Below are 21,719 nucleotides of genomic sequence, written 5' to 3'. Positions count from 1 at the left end.
TTCACAAGAGTTAGTCTCATCTAGACTACTGTACTGTACTTTGTTTTTTATTCCTTAACCTTGGCATATTTCGATCTGCACAAATGCATCAATATCAGATGGCAAGTTCAGAATGTCATTTAAGTGAACGCGTCAGCCTTGAGAATTGATGTATCATTTGTTCTTTTCATTTTCAATTGTCAAAGAATACAAAACGGAAAAATCACCAGTTATGTTTATTTTCTTTCAGTTTTTAAATCAGCGGACACTCCCGTCTGAAAAAATCCCATTTGACGCCTTGTAATAACGTCTAATAAACTGTTTGGCGTCGTCTATGATGCCAAAAATATGAACAGCCTGATGAAGAGGATTGCTTAAATACCAATTCTAATTGAACCACGACATTTATTGGGGGATCGATTTGCTGTCATTTTGGATGGATTTAACTTTCTCACCTTTTAACACAAATGGGAAACCTTTCAGGGACTGCTCTTTATCAAAGTAACACCCTATTGATTAGGAAAGATATATGACTCAAGAGGAGGTAGCTGAGGTCAGAGGTTTGTATACATACAGTGCTCTGAAAAAGTATTTGCCCACAATAGCCACTTAGTAAAATGCAGGTTGTAATTTATCTTATTCATTGCAGTGAAAAAAATAAAAATCCAAATGTATCCGACCTTATGTGTGAAAAAGTACTTGCCCACATAGTACTTGCCCATAGAGCAGAGCCATTATCCACAAATACAGAACAGTGGTGAAGCCTCCCAGGACTGATTGATTGGCCAACCGTATATACTGTTGTATTGGCGACTCTTGAATAGGGTAATACACACAAAAAAAAAAAAAACGCGGAATTTTTAATAATCCAATAAAATCAAGAGCGTAGAAAAATGTTGTTATTTTATTCGGAGTAATCGAAACCTTAAAACTTCTTTTTTTGTAAATTACTAGTACATCCTATAGCGTGGCGTCCTCCTGTACAAATACATTCAAAAATTCACGTTTAATGGGTTACCCTGTATTTAAGAAAAAAAAAAAAAAAAAGACCAGAAATGACTCAAATATAAAGAATATCCCAAATTATTTGCCTTTTTTTTTTTTTCTAAAGTGTTGGATGTACTTAGGTATGACAGTTTCCAACTGATCTTTGGATGCCTTTGTTCTTTAAGACTTATTTGGGTTATGTTGAAACAGTTACAACTGAAATATTTACTCAAGGAATTTCATCTAAGGTTGATAGTGGCATGTGAGGACAAATGCATAATCAAACCGCTACATATCCTGACACTTTTTTCAGATGGAAACAACGTCAAACGTATAGTTTTGCAACTACAGCCATATGCGTATCATGCAGGGCTTGACATTATCGACGCCATTACTCCCACCTGCCACTTTGGCGGCTTGAGTTTTGTATTCGGACCCACACCTAGCGCCACAAAAGAAAGGTTATGATTCTCATCTATTTGAATCGATGAAGTATTGCTGACTTTTACGGTAGTGATGAAACGTACAGACCGGGTCTTACTAAGCCTATCAGGTCTGCCATCTCAGGTGGTAATCACTCAAGAAGAGATCATTTGGAAGACAAATCGCTCTCCGTAGGGAAAGAAAAAAAAAATGTAAATAGAATGGCTGGAGTAGTTTTTGTTTGCACCTCCTAAATTCCCACAGAGAGCGAGTTCGTAAACATGGATGTTCCTAACAATTCGGGTTAGGCTCAACATTTTTGATAGAAAAATGACCTCTATTACGTATTATTTTCGGTATACGGACAATCTTGGCATGGATGAGCGGATGTGTTGTGCTTGTCGCACAGTGTAACCTAACCGTCATAGGCAATGTACATAAAGCATTGGGTAAGCCATTGCATGCTGTACGTAGGCGGATGTTCTGCCTCAATCAGCCAATCGCAAATGATGCGGTATCTTAAAAGACGTCCAAAAGTTCCATTTGCCAGAAAATGCTATCTACAATCAGTGTGTTATTTATTGAACTGTATGGTCTCTTTAATTAAGCAACAAATGGTTAATATCTGTGTAATCACGTTAAAACTGCCATCCAGTATGTATGTCAAATGAATCTACATGACAATGTGACATCACACTTTTGGAGGACAGAAAAAGATACATTTGGCTGGATTGAAAGGCCAAAATCAGCCAATGAATTAGACTAGAAAGAAGACTATTCAATAGCTGTAGTCCTCCTCCGCTTCCCCCCTTCTACAAGTCAAATTTATTTATATAGCCCTTAATCACAAGAAAGTTTCAAATGGCTTCACATGCCCATAGTTGACAAACATTAATGACATCCCCTGATCTTAACCCCCAAGAGGGCAGGGAAAAACAAAACAAACAAAAAAATCTGAGGAAAAATGAGAAACCTTGAGAAGGGACCACAGGTGGGGGAACTCCTCTTCAAAATAAAACCTACAGTAAGTACAACTTGGTTTTGGGGCTGGAACGGATTAATTGCATTCCCATTCATTTCAAAGGGAAACCAAAACTTGATTTATGAACCTTTCAGGTCAAACGGGCACACAGACCCAAGTTAACTCGACGTTCAACTGCATGAGACAAAAAAATAAAAGTTTTGAACAAACAACCTCTAAAACTGTTCAATTATTTGAGACTTTAGTCTTGTGATAATTCTCTTATTTTTCTGAAATTAAGCACTTCATTCGAACGTGCATAATTTTCACTTTTTGACTTGCCCTTCTTTTGAAATAGCCATTTGTTGTTTTGGTTAGTCATTTGTTTTTGATTTGCTTTTGTGTTTAGCTTTTTCTTGATTTGTTTACTCAATTACTAACAGTGTGTTGAGTTATTTGTTTGTTTTTTCATTTGCAGTTGTTTCGCTATTTGTGTTTGTAGATTTCTGGTCTTTGTGAACACATTTCTTTTTGGTTTAGTGTTGTGTCCATGTGTCCATGTGCCACATGTAGCGCATGCGAAAATACTTTTCTCTTTACATACGGTTGCCTCCCCCCCACTTTGGCTTGTGATTCCACAAGAAGCTGCTCAAGTTGCAAAGACCAGGCTCGCCCTCGGTCGCCATGGTAACAAAAGCCGGACTTTCCATTAGGGGTGCGGTTAACAGTCATTCACTTGCATGATACACAGGTCTGCCCTGTTCTTGATTCTTGTGTTTTTTTTAATTTTTTTTTAAAAAGCACGTCACAGACATGTTGTGAAAACTGGGAATTGTTAAATTGTTAAAGTAAATGCACAATAGGTCTCCTAAGGTTGATAAACTAAAGTGTACTTCACAATGTATGATTTAAAGGAATATACTTTTTGAAATATCTCTGAATTACGTGGGGGCCTCAATAAGTGTAGAATAATAGTTGAATAAAAGTGAATGAAGCTCAAAATATGTTTTTATTTCGCACACTATGGTGTATTTTTCGCATACAGGGTAAGGATGGATCAGCTTACCAACAAGATGAATTTAATGGTGGTCAGCCCAATTTCTGCACCTTAATCCAATAGTGAATTTAAAATGAAAGATACTGTTCATCTCAGTCAATTCACAAAGCGCCATCTTGCATTTTCTGTTTATGTAGGCAATGCTTGAGTTGAAATCCAGGCGCTGCCATTTTTTAAACAGCCCAATATTAAATTACATAGAAAAAAAGTTTTCTTCCCTTTCTGTGAGGGTATAACAAGTCAACCCAAACATATTTCTTTCTAGAATATGTTCCCAGCAGGCCCACGAGTTGAAATACGGCATTCTGATTAATATTGTGTTTGTGGGATGGAAGTTAAGTAGCAAAAGGCATCCACTTTTAGCCATCTGAGGGGGCGGCCATTTTGTCACTTCTGTCGACTAAAAATGACATCACAGTTGCTCAGGGCTCAGGTAACGACCAATCACGGCTCACCTGTTTTCTAAAGCTGAGCCGTGATTGGTCGTTCTGAGGCCTGAGCAACTGTGATGTCATTTTCAGTCGACAGAAGTGACAAAATGGCCGCCCCCTGAGCTAGCTAAAAACGGGTGGGTTTCTCATATTCCACAAACACAATATTAATCACAATGCCGCGTTTAGACTATTAGAACATTTAGCCTGAACATATTCTGGAAAAAAATATTTTTGAGTTGACTTCCCCTACTTACCACTTTTCTTTTACAATTTTCCATTTTCTTGTTGAGAGGAAATCAAGTCGCTGACACTGTACAGGAGAAAATACATTTTATTCAGTGCATGGTGCTCTTCTACTACATGTCTTTCTTGTGATGGTGCGGGTATACAATGAACAAAGAAGAGAAATCTTGCTCGTTTCCAACAAGAGAAGGGAGAGCCACAATAGAGACAACAGCACACTGAACAATCAACTACCTTTTCAACAACTGTACAGAATATTGCATCATGTTACAAAAAACATAATGACATCAGCCATACTAAATATGTTGGCAGTGGTATATCAAAGGGGAGGTTTTCGGAAAGGATCCCTTATCACTAATTGTACTTGCGTGAATGTCATTTAAAATTGGCTGAAATTATGAAAACCCTTATAAGACAATCACGGGATCACAAAGTATACCTGCCATAAATTGTACAAAAGGATGGCATGGAAAATACATTTTTTTGTGATTTATTAAAGGAATTTCGCATTTGACCATGCTATTTTGCTTAATCATTACTCTTTTTGTCAACTAGTTGGACGTTACTAACTAGTTTTGGTGGAATTTTTAAAGAGGAAGTCAACCCCAAAAACGTCTTTACAATATATTTGTTCTATGCGCCTCCACTAGTGTAAACACGGCATTCTGATTCATATTGCATTTGTGGAATATGAGTTAAGCAGCAAAATCCACCCATTTTTGTCCATCTCGGGGGGCGGCCATTTTGTCACTTGCTGTCGACTGAAAATGACACCACAGTTGCTCAGGTAATGGCAAATCTGAAGCTGAGCCATGATTGGTTGTTACCCGAGCAACTGTGATGTCATTTTCAGTTGACAGCAAGTGACAAAATGGCCGCCCCCTGAGATGGACAAAAATGGGTGGATTTGACTATTTAACTCATAATCCACAAAGACAATATCAATCAGAATGCTGTGCTTTGACTAGTGGGGCTGCATAGAACACATTGTCATTTTTGAGGGGTTGATTTCCACTTTAAGTATGTCCAGAACAATCTACTGTACATCATTGAGTGTTGACCCTTAGCATCAATGCAAATTACATCACATGGGACATTACTTAGAAAAATACCAGTTCTTAGTATTCAAAAAATAGCTGGGAATCATTTGTAGATGTAGTTACACATGTACATGAAAAAATGAGGACCAGAGTGTCTGTTCTAACTGAGGTAATTCGGCTCACTTGCGTTGAATAATATTTAACCACCTTTTTTTTTTGGTAGGATTTCAACTGTTAGTTATCTTTAGCCTATAATCTGCATATACAGCTGAGTATTTTAAATTAGTTTGTGAATGTAACTAAGATGGTATGCAAACATATGTCTTTATATATGGTGTTGTGCATTTTATCAAACCCTATTAACGCACACTAATTTCGTTTTGGTGCGTACAGTGGAACCTCTCAGGCCAAACGCTTCTGAGCAATAAATCCGCACAAAAATGAACCATGAACCACGACGCGAGACAGCAGGATATCATCGGCTCGGTGACAAGTGTGTTTTATTTGAAGTGTAAGATTGTTTAACGCACCTGGGACCTGACAAAGGCTGCTCGAAGTGAAAATAAGTTCACAGCATTCATGAAGAAAACAGAAGTTAGCTTTCTTTAGGGAGAGTACCATGTTGGTGACATTTTGTAAAAAATCAAATGGACCGATTACTTCAAACGCCTCCAAAATCCTCCATAAATGAATTCACGAAAAAAAAAAAAATTGATTCTATTGCAAACATTTCTCTTCTCACATAATGTCCTAATTACGCTATTTAAGTCAAGGTTTTAGGGCACGTGACGCCATTTGAATTGTCACGGCAATTTTGATGGTCGACTTGGAGAACCCCTTGAAATTTCATCCGATATGAGTTTATCGGTGGATATTTTTGACTGAAATTTCTCAGCCAATAGAAAAAGGGATTCTGCGTAGAAAAGGGCCAAGGAAATGTAATGAAGTTAGAATTATTATTATTATTTTTTTTCGACACAAAAAATTCAATTTCTCAAATTTTCTTGGCGGGTTGTTGAAGTGAGCACGTCAATCATTTTGGTGAAATTTTGTGACATTGCTACATTCAAACTCCATTTTGACTTTTATGAATTTTCAAGAGCTGACTTCAGTGCTCACCATTGTAAGGGTCCAAATATAACTAAAATAATAAAACGTAAATAAATACATCAACTAAAAGAGATCAGACGAGTGTCAAGTAATGGATTGCGTTTGGCTCTGAAGGTTCCACTGTTACTAATTAGCAGTACAGGGGGTCCTCTGTTCTGTTCTTACATTGGCAACGTAATCCAAATTTGTACATCGGACTGAGCTATAGTCTATTACTCACCTATTCTAAATGAGTAAAGTCTTAATTGAGTGAGTGACTACTTAATTCTTTGCACCTTTTGCAACCTTGAACTTTATGTCGGGACCATCGTAAACTGATGACGCCCTGAACTGCCTTAAATCAGGCGAAAATCAAATTAGTGGGCGATGGTGCAAGTAATTTTTGTACATCAAAGAGAAACAATCCATTTAAATCCCTTAATCCCAAACGAAGCCAACAAAACAATCTTACCTCTTTCTGCACTCTTGTCACGCTTGAGGCTGCGACAGAAAACTTTTGTCAAAAATGTGTTAGACTAGATGCTTCTGCCACACACACACACACACACACACACACACACACACACGTCGCGAATTGAACGCTGTTCATAAGAAATAATAAAGCTACACATACGTGTGCTTAGAGGACCTCCAAACAAGAAGACAGAAGTGAGAATAAATAAATGTAAAGGTCTCCTTCACAAACACTACAGAAAATACAAAACAATTTAACAAGTGGTTAAATAATGTGTTAAGACGGGAAGTATTCTTTTCCACATTGAAAAAAAATATTTCTTCACATTAAAAGGGAAGGAACAACTATATGTATATGGATATACTGTACAAGAAATTAAAACGAATGGGAAGGGAACCTTGAGTCTTGATGTGTACATTCCCAAGAAAATCAGCCGCACTCCCCGTGTTTGGATCTCATTGTTAAAAAAAACCCTTGACTGCATCGCTCCACGTTATTGAGAACCAATTGCGATTGTAAGAAAAGTTATACAAAAATAAAGTTCAGTAATCTCAAAGATTAAAAGACCAAATGCCCCATTGAAAATTTTCTTAAAATCTCCAAATTGGAGAGATATCGTTTCGCAAATGTTGTACCTGTTTTCTTTCCTTACAAACGTGTTTTTTTTTTGTGTGTTTTTTTTTTTTTTAATTGTCCATCGGTTGGTGTTTTGGCAGTAAGTAGAACAGGAGAAGGAATTGGGAGGATTCTTGGGAATTTTCCGGCGACTCTCTTCACTTCGCGCTCACGGAGGTTAAAGTTCATAGTTCCGTGAGGAGGTTAGTCCGTCTGATGCGGTCTGGCGGTTTATGTCGAAGGCAGTGCTGTTGGGTGTGGCTCCGAGCTCTGAGGTAAAAAGGATGTGATGTGGGTGGGAGGGGGGCGGTGGAGGCAACTGAGGGGGGCGAAATGAGAGTCATGGGAGCAGGAAATTGATGGGAGATAGAGCAACAGAAAAAGGATAGAATCAGTGTTTCAACAGAAACAACAACCCTCCATTTTGTGTACCGCTTCTCCTCATTCAGGTCGCGGATAACTATCCAATAAGAGCCTATCATAGACTCTGGCGAAGAAGTAGCATGGTCCGATATTAGAGTCTGACAGTGAAAAGTCAAACTATCACAGTATTAAAATAAGAGCTCTAAAGGGTCCTTTTTAAAAATATTTGCGTGAATAAAAAGAGCAAAGAAATAAAATTCTCCCTCTCCTTGTAGCTGCTCACCCCTACCCTCTCTGCTCAGTTGAGGAGGGGACGGGGCAATTAGCCAGCCCCTTGTCATTAACTTTAAAGCGGAAGTCAACCCAAACATATTTTTTTCTAGAATATGTTCCCAGCAGGCCCACGAGTTGAAACACGGCATTCTGATAAACGTTGTGTTTGTGGAATAAGTGTTAATGCACTTTCTCTTAGCCATCTGTGGAGGCGGCCATTTTGTCTTCTGTCGACTGAAAATGACATCACAACTGCTCACAACGACCAATCACGGCTGACCTGTTTTCTGAATCTGAGCCGAGATTGGTTGTTGTGAGCAGTTGTGATGTCATTTTCAGTCGACAGAAGACAAAATGGCCGCCTCCACAGATGGCTAAGAGAAAGTGCATTAACACTTATTCCACAAACACAACATTTATCAGAATGCCCTGTTTCAACTAGTGGGCTTGCATAGAACATATTCTTGAAAAAAAAAATGTTTGCATTGAGTTCCCATTCAACCCATTAAGGATGGGAGCGCATAACCGCGTTTCAACCACTAGAGCCGGGAGCACTGTTGCGTCTTTCTACCCTTAAAGCCCGGGAGAGCGTATACGTAATTTTCTATTCATTATTTAATTCTTGGTCTCTTAACCAATGAAATGCATCAGAATAGACATGCAGCCGATTCTAGCAAAGGTGGCCAGCATCTGAGGAGAGTTTTACGGCAAAAAAAAAATATTTTCCATTTTTTAGATCCTGTCACACGGCCGTCACTGTTTATAATTTTCTCTCTAGACACTATTAAATTGTCTGCTATTTGGTAAAGTCCTCGTCCTGCCCAATGAAGCCTTTAGGGGCCATTTGCACAGATCGGAAAATCTCAAAAATCTTTGTTCAGAATTCCTATTTAGTGTATTTCAAATGAGACGCAAAGTGCAAATTTTGACTCACAAACTGTTATTTCGAGCCTTGAACTACAGTACTTCAACTTCTCATAAGGAAGGCAACATATTTTGTTGCAGATTTTAGACAGCTAAACTACTTATGTGTTTATTTGTAATCATTGTAGAAGCTTCGTTTAACCAGTAGATGTTGGACGTGCTATAATCAATCCAAATTTTTGTTTGTAGTTTGCAAATGCTTTGTAACTTGTCTTACTGCTGTCTACATCTTGGCAGTCTTGCACCCTCGTCTGTTTGCCATTTTACAATAAACATGACAAAAACGTTCAAAACTAAAACAGATGATTAAATGTTAGCACTGTTCGGTAAAAAAAAAAAAATGAGGGAAAAAAAGCGAACAATCTGTGACCTTGACATTTCACCGAATATAATGCCTTAAATTGGATGCAGTGATGCGATAATTACAATGCATCCACAACGGTAAGATCAGTTTTCAGTTACCTAGTATGCATGTTTGAAAACTGTAATACTTAGACAAGACGTTGATAAAAATATAGATTCTGACGATGGATTTCAAAATATGTCAAGTCTCTGTACCATTCCAATGTAGTGGCCGATGGCATTGACCTCCTCAAAGTAGGGAATTCCCATACCACATCCCCACTAAGGAACAAAGTGGGAGGTAGGACTGTGTTTACGTAGCAACGTAGTCAGCCAGCTAAACATTTCCAGACTCCCAGCCTGGACCTTGGAACATCACATAAACAGGGCTACGATTAAAGCCACATGGGCACCATTGTTTAACATACCTCATTTCATGTTGGAGTACACGTCACATTGCACTGACACAAAACTATTACACAGATTTAATGCGTACAGAGGGGGGGGCAATGTTTCCCCCCCCCCATGTTTATCACCATCACAAATTTGCTTTACACCTTTCTGCTCGCTCATTGTAATCAAGCGTGCTCATCAAACTGACTTAGTTGCTCGCTCTTATTGCTACCGCGCTGGATCATTAGAGGTCCATTTAGTGTTGAACTACTTGAGTGCAATGTGATTTGAGTGTCCCTGGTAGAGCAAACCTGTCAGTGCATTTTCACGTTTGCAAACGGGAGAAATTATGGAGCCACGGCTAAACAATGGATTCATCAGAAACCGCAGCGTCAAGTGCATCATGTTCGGTTTGCGCAACTTTTTTGGCAGACCAACAGGACCTAGCTAGATATTGTTGCCCGAGTTGCAGCATAAATTGAAAGCAGTGAATACCGAGGCCTGGCTCTTAATTGAAGGATAAAGATCTGGTTCCAAACAAACCAACCTGCACTATGGCATCTTAATGTTTTTACGAATAATAAAATCAGATTAGTTATATATGATTAAATGAACCATGACTTATTATTAAAGACAGTGGTTACTTTTACATGGACAAAATTATTTTAACCCGATGAGTGTTTCGGACTAAAATGAGGATCTGATGCACTGTTTTCCTGGACACTAAAAATATTGTTCCGATTAAGACTTGCCTGTTCATGCATCGTACTTTCGATCGGAACAAATTATTTAGAGATGCGCAGATTGACCAAATATAGCAGTAGAAGTCGTCGTAGTGACTTGCGTGTGTCAACAAAACATCTCTCCGTCCATTCCTACTGTAAACATTAATTTCGCATATTTTTCCCATTTGCGCCGTTACGTCGACTTACCACTTCCTAATGGAGCTGCAAATTTACCAGTTCAGTCAGTCAGTCGCTCTGCTTCTATTAGCTTCCGGGAATAACAGAAATGCGTATACTGATGTCAGAGACATGCACGATAAAGACGATTTGTTCCGAAATTTCGGAATAGGTGGTTTCATACGCGCCGATCGGATTATCAATCAACATAAACCACCCCTCTCATCGGAATAACTCTTGATCGGAATGGGCTTGATCGGGTCAGAATATTCCGAATGGGGTGTGTACATGAAGCATTTTTATTCCGATCAGGCTTTTATATAGCCCTTAATAACGAATAAATGTGTCCATGTAAACGTAGCCAGTGCAGATAGATATATAGATAGATATACTTAATTTAGAGTTTTCATCTTTCTGGCATTCAAACGTTCTACCAAATCAAAGTGTGGCGTAAACATTCAGTAAGTCACTAAAATATCACAACCGCTAAAATATACCATTAAACTGAGATAACATGGAACGCCACTCTGGCAGGGAAGAAGCCTGAGCAGATTCGGGCGAGATATAGTTGGGCTCTCTCTCGACGCGCAGTTTGGGATCAGAAATAACGGAACCCGCAGGGTGAACAAAAGTGATATGCTTTATTATTCGATTCCTGCGCTCATCAAGAATTGCCATTCACGTTCGAGTGTCACTGTGTCCATATGTGCGCTCGGCACCAGGACAACTTTGCCACAGGTTGGTAAATGGCAAGATGGAAAAAGCTGCTTTGAATAGTGAATTCAAGAAAAAAAAAAAAAACATTAAGATGATCAACAAAGGGAAACACGCTACGCCTCAGAGGTACCATACTGATAAGATAATCAAATATGGTAGAGTGTGGAAAAAATGTTTCTTACCGTCACAGCTTTAGACAATGGAAATGAAATTTGATGATCAACCAAATTGTACTGCTAGAATGCAAATCTGCAGATTACTAATGTCTGACACATTCTCAATGCACCCTGAAGCAGCCTGGTAACTATCTTAGAAACAACAAAATATATTGCTGCACTTTTGCTGAGAGGAGCTTCCCCATCTTGTTTGCAAAGACCAAACAAGGCCAAAGTTATCAAGTGAAAGCGATGCCCCTATATGCCCTTCACCTATTGGACGGCGATGCCCATTTTACGTTGCGTCTGATTGGTCAAAGTCAGATAAAAGCAAACAAGTCCATATGAAAAGTATTTTGTAGTTGGATGAACTCAAGATTCTGTCAGTGTTTAGTGGCGCTTTCCTCCAAACACGCTGAGGCAAGTTCCTCGATTCACAGTGTAGATCGAAAGCAAACAATTTTCAGCTTTTTATTTGCAGACCTGAAACAAAACTTGCAAGATCTTGTCAGTCCTTTTGCTTACCTAAAATGTGTTGGCTCATGACAAATAATTCGACTTTCCAAGTTATGTATCAGCTGTGAATACCCGGAAATAAAAGCTGAAGCGACGATATCTGGCGCCGCATTCATTTTTTGATATCAATTCAAATATTTCCAGACTTCAACGGTGAATAAAGGAAATGCCGTCATTGTTCCAGGACTTTTGAAGGGGAGCTTATGCTGCACTTGTGGCTCATTCTGTGTGATGCTGCAAACTTCAATGTGATCCGGCACTGTACCCGGCAAACAGATGACAAGAGGGATACGAACCTTCCAATGCGTGAGCTTGTCTTACTCAGGGGAAATCTCTGTTTCTTGGTGGACGACCACCTTGGTGACGGACATATCTGGGTGTTGTTCTTTGGCTTCTTTTATCGCCTGAGCCAACGCCTGAACAAATGAAACAACAACCACAGAAGGCTTGTTCAGTAGAGCTTGATACATGGCTTTAATTAAAAACAGCTTGCGCAACCCATTTACTTGATATACATGTGCAATTGCTGAATGAGGGGGGAATAAGCTTGCAAATAATTCCTGCTTTATCATGAAGAATGCATTGCCCCATTACAGCAAAAAAAAAAAAAAAAAAAAAAAAAAAAATATATATATATATATATATATATATATATATATATATATATATATATATATATATACACACACACACACACACACACACACACACACACACACACACACACACACACACACACACACACACACACACACACACACACACACACACACATACACAGACACACCTATAGACTAATCGGCACCAAAAATTCATATGCACGTTTCTACTCGTCCACTTCAACCTGTAAAAACGTGAAAATGATCGGCAAAATATGTCCAATTTTGTGGAGGTAATAAAAGGTTTTACTCACAGGAGCAGTTTAGTTGAGCTGCGCATATGAATTTTGGTAACTTACTGGTCGCCATTTTCAGAAACCAGGTGACAACAAAAAGTGACAAAGCAAGCCAGGAAACAATATCGCAGCGCTTGCCTCTGATGAAAAAAGCAGACCACGTCCGTAAAAAAAAAAAAAAAAAAAAAAAAAAAAAAAAAAGGTTATCATTGAGATATGTTGAATGTGAATAAAAACCACATAAAATCACCACTGACATTTTTGGAAGGGGCGGGGGGAGGTTAGTGCTGACAATTTTTACATCCATCCATCCATCCATTAGCCAAACCGCTTATTCACACGAGGCTTTGGGGGGGGGGGGGTGCTGGAGCCTATCCCAGCTGAATCCAGGCAGTAGGCGGGGTACACCCTGAATTGGCTGCCAGCCAATCGCGGGGCACACACAGACAAACAAACACTCACGCTCACAACCATATGCAGACCAATTATATAAGAGCCACATTAAGTGTCCCTTGGATGTGAACAAAGCATCATTTACCTTGTCATGATCAATTTCAGTATCTCCGGTAATGACGATCCTCTTCTCAATGCGAGTTTCTGAGATTCCTCCTTTCACCGTCTGCAACAGACATGATATGGCTGAAACGAAACATTTAAATGGGTGGGGGGTGTTGGGATGGGGGGGGGGGGAATCAGACAAAACAATGCAGCTCTGCTCAGTTGGTCTGTTTTCGCTTCTAATTGGCAACATCCGTTTTTTTTGGTTTGTTTTTTTACGACACCAGCTGTCAGTGAACATCAGTATATCTGTGCGATGCATTCTACAGTTTCCACATTTTATCTTCAATAAAAATGACCCCCCAAAAAAAAAACATTTTCAAAATGATTAACTCTGCATGCGTTTGGGTTTTTCATTCGAATTTTGCTGCGCTTGAAAAAGAGGGATGAAAAATCACTGGACGTCAACGTGAAGTGGACTCACAATCAAGCAGAAAAGGAATGTCTAAGTACTTTTGTTCGGGCTTAGAGAGTGTTTCAATGTCACAACAGTCGGAGATGATTGCTCTGCTTTTCCTTCTTGTTTCGCTCAATTGCCGTTGGTTTAATAGGAGTCTGCGGACCACATACCGAGAAGCATTTTTTTTTTTTTTTTCCAACAAAGGACTGCGAATCGAATCGTCTGTGACTCGTGTCACCGGTACGACCTGTGGTTCATCTCCGAATGCCTATTAAAGAGCATGATTACTCCAAATGTCAGGTCAGCTGGTTTACGTCCTGTCAAGCGAGGGATTTTCGAAAGCGGCAGAGTCGTTGTTGGATGATATCCGCGGTCATGACCGAAGGAAGGAATGTACGAGTAGAGCGCGGAAAACAGACGCATGTGGAACATTCGTGCTTCTATATGTGATTGATCACGCGACTGCGTACATCACTCCGATGGGTTAAGCTGACAAAACAATCACAGCATTCAAGTGAGTGGAGCGCATTGATCAGTATTGATCGCCGAGGCGGACCTTGGTGATCTGGGTGGTGGTAGTGGTGCTGATGGTCTCGGATGTGATGGTCTGGGCGCTGAGCAGCACTCCCGAGTCCCGTTCTGCAAAGTTGTCCACCGGCTGTGGGAGAGACACCTTTTCAGTGTTAAACCTCAAATAATGCCTCCAGGTTTCGGCATGCAAATCGTGTTTTTTTTTTTTTTTTGTTTGTTTGTTTGTTTGTTTTTTTACCTGGGCTGACTCGTATGTAATCGTCTTGGTCTCAGTGTGAACCAAGGGCATGTCCTTATAGGCCACAGTTCCTCGAAGAGAGTTGGTGACATCTGAGATGGTGATCGTCTGGGTCTTCAGCACCGGAGACTGCGAAACGCAAACGCAGTCAGAGACACGCCCACTGAGTAATCTAACAAGTCACGTTGCGGATTTAAATATGAACACACAGCCATACAAAGCCGTTGAATGGAGTCCTGAAGATGTGGCGTCTTGCAATTCGTGCAACACCAAAACATACTACTCGAAGATTTGTAAAACAAAAATTTAATGATCATGAGTTTCAATTGCCGTCATAACCAGTAAGGTAACAGTATAGATGCATTTTAAATGGGGTCAACAGACTTAGTCAAGTCAATAAAAACATTGCAGATAAACAATTGCCGATCCTAAATCCGATTTGGTTTCAGTCTCAAGGAGTCTTGGATTGGCACCCGCCATCATTCGGATATCGTTTTTTTTTTTTTAATCGGGATGATGGAGCCGATTCACGAAACAGTCCTTTTTTTTTCTCGACTCGGGATGGAAAACGTTGAAAAGTGTCCCGCAATCTTGCTTGTTCAAAGGGAAAAAAAAAAAAAATCAAAATGCTCCACGTCTTGTAATCTTTACGACGGTTGTCTTGAAATAGGCGTGCAAAGAGCATCTTATGCTATATCATCAATGCATGAACTACAGGTATGTACATTTACTTTACAGACCTGGAATGTCGTTACTCTGCCTGAGTAGTAATTGGCCGATTGGACATATTCACTGTCGGCAGCACAATAAAAACAACTAAAGTGATGGGCAAAAAACGGGAGGCAGTGCATGCATAAGGAGGCCTCTAAATGACTCTGAGTAATGACATCTGTCAGCTCAGTCAATACCGCAAGCATTTGCTTAAATTGCCAGTCAGCTCCGTGAAAGCGTTTGAAAGATTGTGACAAACACTAAAAATAGCACATCCCCGATTTTAAAAGAAGGGAGCTTATTATTTCTTGGCTACTATGCATGCAACACCTTACTGGAAAGTGGAGGGGTGGTTTGATGCCATATAGAAACGATGCCATACAATCGTATATGATTGACGAGCAGTGACCTCTGCGGTTTAGCGTAACATTGGGAAGCAGTTATTTAGGGATGGGCATACCGAATTTACCGATTTTTGATCGGTAACAATTTTGTACATCGTGTCAAGTTTGATCAATCCACGTGGAATTAAATGTACAGTTGCTTTATCTTGAAAAAAAAAAAAAAAAACAGGGAAGCCTCAAAAGATAAATACTGCATATGGGTGCGACCAGAAGAGAATTTATTCAGGTTCACACACCCCTGCTCAAATTCCGTTTTGCTGAATTGATGAATTTAATGCCTTGGAAGCTCTGTGCAGACCATGGCTTGTGCTGTAAGAGCCAACTAGAACAGCTAAACTTTATTTTGTGCTAAATGACAATTTTGGTACGTTAAAATGACGTTTGCTCTCGAGGAGGCATATGAGCGAGGCAACACGACGTGAACAGAATCAAAAATATTGCGACTTTCATTGAGGCGCTGCACAAATCTGCTTCAATTTTTTTTTGTGAGGGAATCAAATGCCATTGATATTTGCACTATTAATATTAATATTCAGTGGCGTGTTGTTTTAAATGGTGGCAAACAATGTGACTTGTTCACTGCCATTGACGTATTTATTTGTCTTTTCCCAATCCCAGCAAGCCCATTTATATTTTTTTCAATTTTTTTCAAACAGGGTAAAAGAGGGTCTGAAAATGTCTGGCAGTGAATGAGTTGTGCAAATTGCAGGTGACTGATTCATTGTGGAAAAAGTTTTGAAATTATGATAGTCTCATTTTTATATGCAAACCCTGACATTTGAACAGAGGTGCGCAAACTTCTTTGTATCCACTGAGTATTTATACAGACGCACGCACAAACACTCATACACTCAGGATTTGAGCTCTTCGACTAAATGTCACTGCGTGTTACATTATATGCCCATCCCTAGTTTGAGAAAACATGTTTACTATATATATATATATATTTTTTTTCAAATGAGACATTTCTACAAACAATACCTTCATTATCACACAATGTAAACTTCTGGTACACAATCCAACCAAATGTCAGTTGTTGTTTTTTTGTAAACGTTGACAGTTGGACAGTTTTCTTTTTCCCTTCAGGCAAGACGTGCAACACACACCGGACTTGCAACAAATGTGATTTTGCATAGCTTGACTGTCCAATGTATTCTCCTGTCATTTTTTTGTTGTTGTTGCAAATGATCCTGTTGCTGAAAATGTAGCAACAGATGCTGCGCATAGAAATGAGTGAAATGCTTTATCTCTCAACCCCAACATATTTGCATCCTTCATCAGCCGGCTAAATAATGCCCGATCAACTGAAAACATCAGCTGAATATAATTGCATGGTCCCAAGTTCAGTGGAAACGGCGATTCATTCTAGTTTGTATGGGAAAAAGTATTGGGCCACTTTATCTATTGTTTGTCTGTCTGATTGCCACGTGTCTAAAATGACGCATCAGGCCACGTAGCCCGCCTTTTGCAAACATTTGGCGAAAGAAGAGGTTATTTAAGAGCATCCGGAATTGGAGCACAATGTTGTAATGGAGGCTACTGTTGGAACAAATCAGTTTAGGGTGATGAATCACACTTCTCTCCTTGGCAGTCTGATGGATGAGTTGAGAGTTGTTGGATGCCAACATTACCTGCCAGTCCACATTGTGCCAACTTGAAAGTCTGCTGGAGGAGGGATAATGCTCGGCTTGGCCACGACCACCAAATCCTTATTGATTATTCATCTTCCAGAGGAATTTTAGGCTGTTCTATGCTTTGCGGCAATCACTTTGGTCGCTCCTTATTCTGTGACAGCATGATTGTACATCAGTGCACCAAGTAAGGGTCATCAAGAAATGCTTGGATGAGTTCAGCATGGAAGAACTTTAGATCCCTTTCCTCAACCCAATATAACGCCTTTGGAAGCCAAGCTCCCGTGTCCAACAGTGACCTTTGACTCCAGAGTGCTCTTTTGGAGAAACGCTCCAAAAATATTATAGACTGCCTATTCTAGCAAGTAGATCCAAGGGGACCAATTCCATTGAAAATAGGATGTCGAAAACTTTTAATATGTGTGTAATTTGTCTGGGGCCCAGTACTTTTGTCCGTATTGCATTTTCAGACAAGAGTACACATTTATTGAACAAACAAGTTACAACTGTGAACATTCAGCCTTTCTGTTAAGTTTGCTGCAGCTGTCATGGTTCATTGAGCTGAGCGGCAAACGTTTGAGTACAAAAGTCACCTTCGTTGAGGGGGAACAGTATTGCAAAGAGTATCCTTAACCGTCATGCAGCCAACATGATATACTGTATATGGCAAATACAAAAATGTCCTTGATTGGGACAGTGTGACAATAACGTACAATTATGTTCAAAGCTATATTCCTAACGGTCATTGCACCACATTGTCTTATTCAGAGGTGGGCATTCCGTCAGACTGACGGACGCCCGTCTTGCTGACTATTGACGAATGTCAGCACACTCTTTAAAAATGATGGATTAAGCACTGACTCAAGGGGATTTCCGACCGCCATGGTAATCGTCACCAACCGCGTCCGTCCCTGACGGATGCCCGTTTTGTTGACGTCTTGGGGGGACGGACTGACAAACCGACCAACTGATGATTACAATTTGCTACGTCACGAAAACAGACGGACTGACGAATGACGGACAGGTAGGCGACCCAGGCCACTGACGGCTGAGAAATGACGGATCGGCAAAATTGAGTAAAATGCCCACCTCTGGTCTTACTACTTTAGTGCAACAACCCTTCCAAGAATGTGTTTTGTTATAAAATAAAGCATATATGTCATGCTTTTATCCTCTGAAAGATTTTGACTCTGATATACACATTTACTTGGCAAATACCATTCAAGGGTTCATGAAACCAATATTTGTAAAAGATTTAAACCAGAATGCTGGGTTATAGTCCTGAGAAATTCATTACATCTAGTGATTGTGGTAGAGTATGATTGTCTGCTTCAACTTGGTCCAACATGAATATGAGAATGGTTCACATCGTTTCAACTAGCTTTGTTTTCTACAGTCAAACAAACAAACAAACAAGAAACTGATTGGCTCTACAGAATTACAAGAGATCTCTATTAACGAATGTGTAAACCGCAGACATAAGGTGTGCACAATGTAGCGCTTAACAGATCACCCCGTGATGTTTTAAAAGTTGATCCGGGTATGCTGGCAGGAAGAACAATGGAAAGGTGCAAGCAGATCAGAGAGAAACTACACCCATGCATGGTTATGGATCAAAATAAAACTTGGACTTGTGTTATGCGCACAAATCTGCAGCAAAACAGCAATTGAATGTAGAAGCCATTGGATTGCTGAGGGCTTCTTCCGAGTTGGACATTTTGAACTCCTCACAAATCTTTGCTTCAAATAAAAGCCAACCACAGCATGGTCAGAGCCATCGCAAGCAGGCCCAGGAAGAAGGACATCCGAGAGTGCCTATAGTGTGTGTGGAGCCTGGACGGGCTGACCTCACCAGAGCTGTCCAAGCGCCTCGCCTCATCTGGTACCCTGATAGCCACCTCTAAAGTGTGGCCACGGGCTTGTTCCTCCACATCCTCCTCCTCCTCCTCCTCCTCGCTTTCATCTACCCAAAGCACCTCACTGTCCTCGTCGTCCAGCAGAAAACCGTGCCTGAACAGCGGCGATCCCCCTGGCGTCGGGGACAAGCTACATGCTCTTACCTTTGGTCCAAACAGTGACTGCCTCCCTCGCTGTGCTCAGCAGTGGAAGACCAGGAGAGACAAATAACAATGAACAGACATGTGGGATATGCTCAGCTCACAGGAGGAGATAGGGAGTGGATAGAGGGAAAAAACGGAAATGGACCGGTAAGACATTGGAGGAAAGCGTTGGCAGTTATTGCGAGAGATTGCTTTTCTTTATTATGATTTAGAAAGCTGTTGCCCTGTAAAATTTCCTTGCTGGGAAATGAGAAACACAAAAATATTTGAACAATTTCCACTATTCTGGAAAAACTTTGTATATGTTGTGGTGGGTCTCTGGGAATTGTTATCTATTCACCGAAAAGTGGCGTTTGTGAGATGTTGGACAATCTCAGTCCTAGTCCATTTAGGGCACAACCTTGTTGGAATAGACAAGATGACCCGAATTTCTCAAATAGTGGCCTCCACTCTATTTGAGTAAATCATTTCCACTGGAAAAATAAATGCCACCCCTCAAATAAATGCCCCTCAATAAAAAATGTCAGACGGTACCACTAGGTGACCGTAATTACCTTTACTATGACTGGTGCCAAAGGGATGTCACCAGTGAATATTTTTTTTAGAATGGGTTATTCTATCGATTCCATGAAGTAATTCAATAATGGGCTAAATATGTATCTTGCATTAATGTTTTTTCCCCTATTACTGCTTATTAATCCATCGTTGCTCTTTATTTGGTTTTGCTTCATCATCACACAAATGCATCAATATCCCACAAGAACGAGTGATGTACTCACCATTGTTTTTGAAACTGAAAACGACTTTTGGGTACTGATTGATGTGAAGGGCTACTTCTATGATACACACTTCTGTGGCTACTTCAGGTCCAACTACATATTTCTTCCATAAATTCTTCCATAAACGATTCAGTGACTGGTTTGGTCCATAGCGTGTCAAAAACAGGCAAATGTGTCCGCTGTTGTTTTCCAACGTAAATTGCAAATATCTTATTTTGATTAAACAGAGATAGTCAGTCTGCTTTCATGAAGGACTACAGTAACTAGGAGCTAGCTAGGAGGCTGAAAACACAAAATTTGGACCATTTTATGTTAAACAGTGGCTGTAAATGATTAATCGATTATCAAAACAGTCGTCGATTAATTTGATAATTGGTTGGTTCAAGAACTTACTACTGACAGTTCCTTACAGTCGCTTTGCAATAATACAAAATGGCTCATTCTATGTGACTCGTTCGCAGAACTGGGCATTTGACTAAAAATTGAAGCTGTGGTTACCACCAAAATTGGTCTTAATTTAATTGTATCGGCCATAGTATTAGTCAAACTGTCTAGGGCTGTAGTGACACTAAGGTAAAAATGGAATCCACACAAAGGATGGTCAAATTCTGCATATTTAAAAAAATGTTCATTACATTTTGATGTTTATCGCAATCATTCTCTTTAAAAGGATTTCATGTAAAGACGATTTTAACTGCTGACCACACTATTGGACTTCAAGTCAGTACTTTAGTCTGAAAAACATGGCAATGACATGATGGTAGCTTTTTGTGTTTTTCAAATGTGACCAGGCCACACACTTAGCTATAACAAAATGACAAGTACACATTTTTATAGCTTTCAAAATTATTAAGCGATTTGTAGAAGAACTTGTCAAATAACTTCCTGTATATGCACCTTTATCCAGATCCTCACCAAAATTTAACAAGATTTTGTGGTGGACTGTTTTGTATTTATGTATTCCTGCTGATTTAATGTTTAATTTTGTCAAAATGACTACGGTGGAAAATGTTATAAAAAAAAAAACAACAACACATAATGGTTGTTAATTTTGTCCACGATCTGATGGCGGATTGCATAAAAACACTGTACCATTACAGAGAATATTTACCCAGTGATGCGGTGACAAAGATTTCTCATTTTCATCTTGCGTGTCATCATAACTCCCCAAACATTTTGCAATAAGATAAAACTGATCAGAGTTTACCCTCAGGCAATATTAAAAAGAAGTCCCATTATTACTGAATTTTGTATGAGAGTGGGCAATTTTTATACTGTATTTGTGCAGATAATCTTGTCTGTGATTCTAAACTGTCTTCCGGTTTAGATAAATGCTAACAGAGTTTACACTGTATTTCCCCATATAGTTATTTTATTTAACACAACTTGAGACAGCCACCAATTTGATATTAGCTATTTATTATGTGATGGACAATATTTGTAAAAACACGTTTAAAAAAAAAATTTCCACAAAATTTTGTTTCAATGTTATAACAAGAACCGAGGCAGGCCGAGCAAAGTTCTCTATATTGTCAGGTATGTACACACAATACTTTGGAGTGAACACAGAAGCTACTGGAACACTAATCGCCAGAAATTGACATAATTAGCGTTAGCATTAGCA

At 39.6% G+C, this 21,719-nt stretch overlaps 1 protein-coding gene across 12 annotated transcripts in view; it reads right to left on the bottom strand.

Moving 5' to 3' along the window:
• Positions 1 to 4,989: 4,989 nt before the first annotated feature.
• Positions 4,990 to 21,719, bottom strand: part of epb41a (erythrocyte membrane protein band 4.1a) — a 52,105-nt gene continuing 35,375 nt past the window's right edge. For 10 of the 12 annotated variants that reach the window (XM_086014271.1, XM_086014270.1, XM_086014281.1 and 7 more), the window contains 5 exons: positions 14,511 to 14,639; positions 14,298 to 14,414; positions 13,322 to 13,402; positions 12,185 to 12,304; positions 4,990 to 7,622 (listed from right to left, as the gene is read on the bottom strand). In XM_086014271.1, the coding sequence (XP_085870397.1) occupies positions 12,206 to 12,304; positions 13,322 to 13,402; positions 14,298 to 14,414; positions 14,511 to 14,639 (426 nt within the window). In that variant the 3' untranslated portion in view covers positions 4,990 to 7,622; positions 12,185 to 12,205. Of the gene's footprint in view, positions 7,623 to 12,184; positions 12,305 to 13,321; positions 13,403 to 14,297; positions 14,415 to 14,510; positions 14,640 to 14,799; positions 19,347 to 21,719 lie in introns of those variants that run through there. The other 2 variants (XM_086014272.1, XM_086014276.1) reach the window with 2 other exon arrangements.

The sequence above is a fragment of the Filicampus tigris genome, chromosome 18, assembly GCF_054856515.1.
Source record: "Filicampus tigris isolate MCC_2025a chromosome 18, RoL_Ftig_1.0, whole genome shotgun sequence".
Lineage (NCBI taxonomy): Eukaryota > Metazoa > Chordata > Actinopteri > Syngnathiformes > Syngnathidae > Filicampus > Filicampus tigris.
The sequence above is the reverse complement of the archived record's forward strand: the minus strand, read 5'-3'. Positions and strand labels throughout refer to the sequence as shown.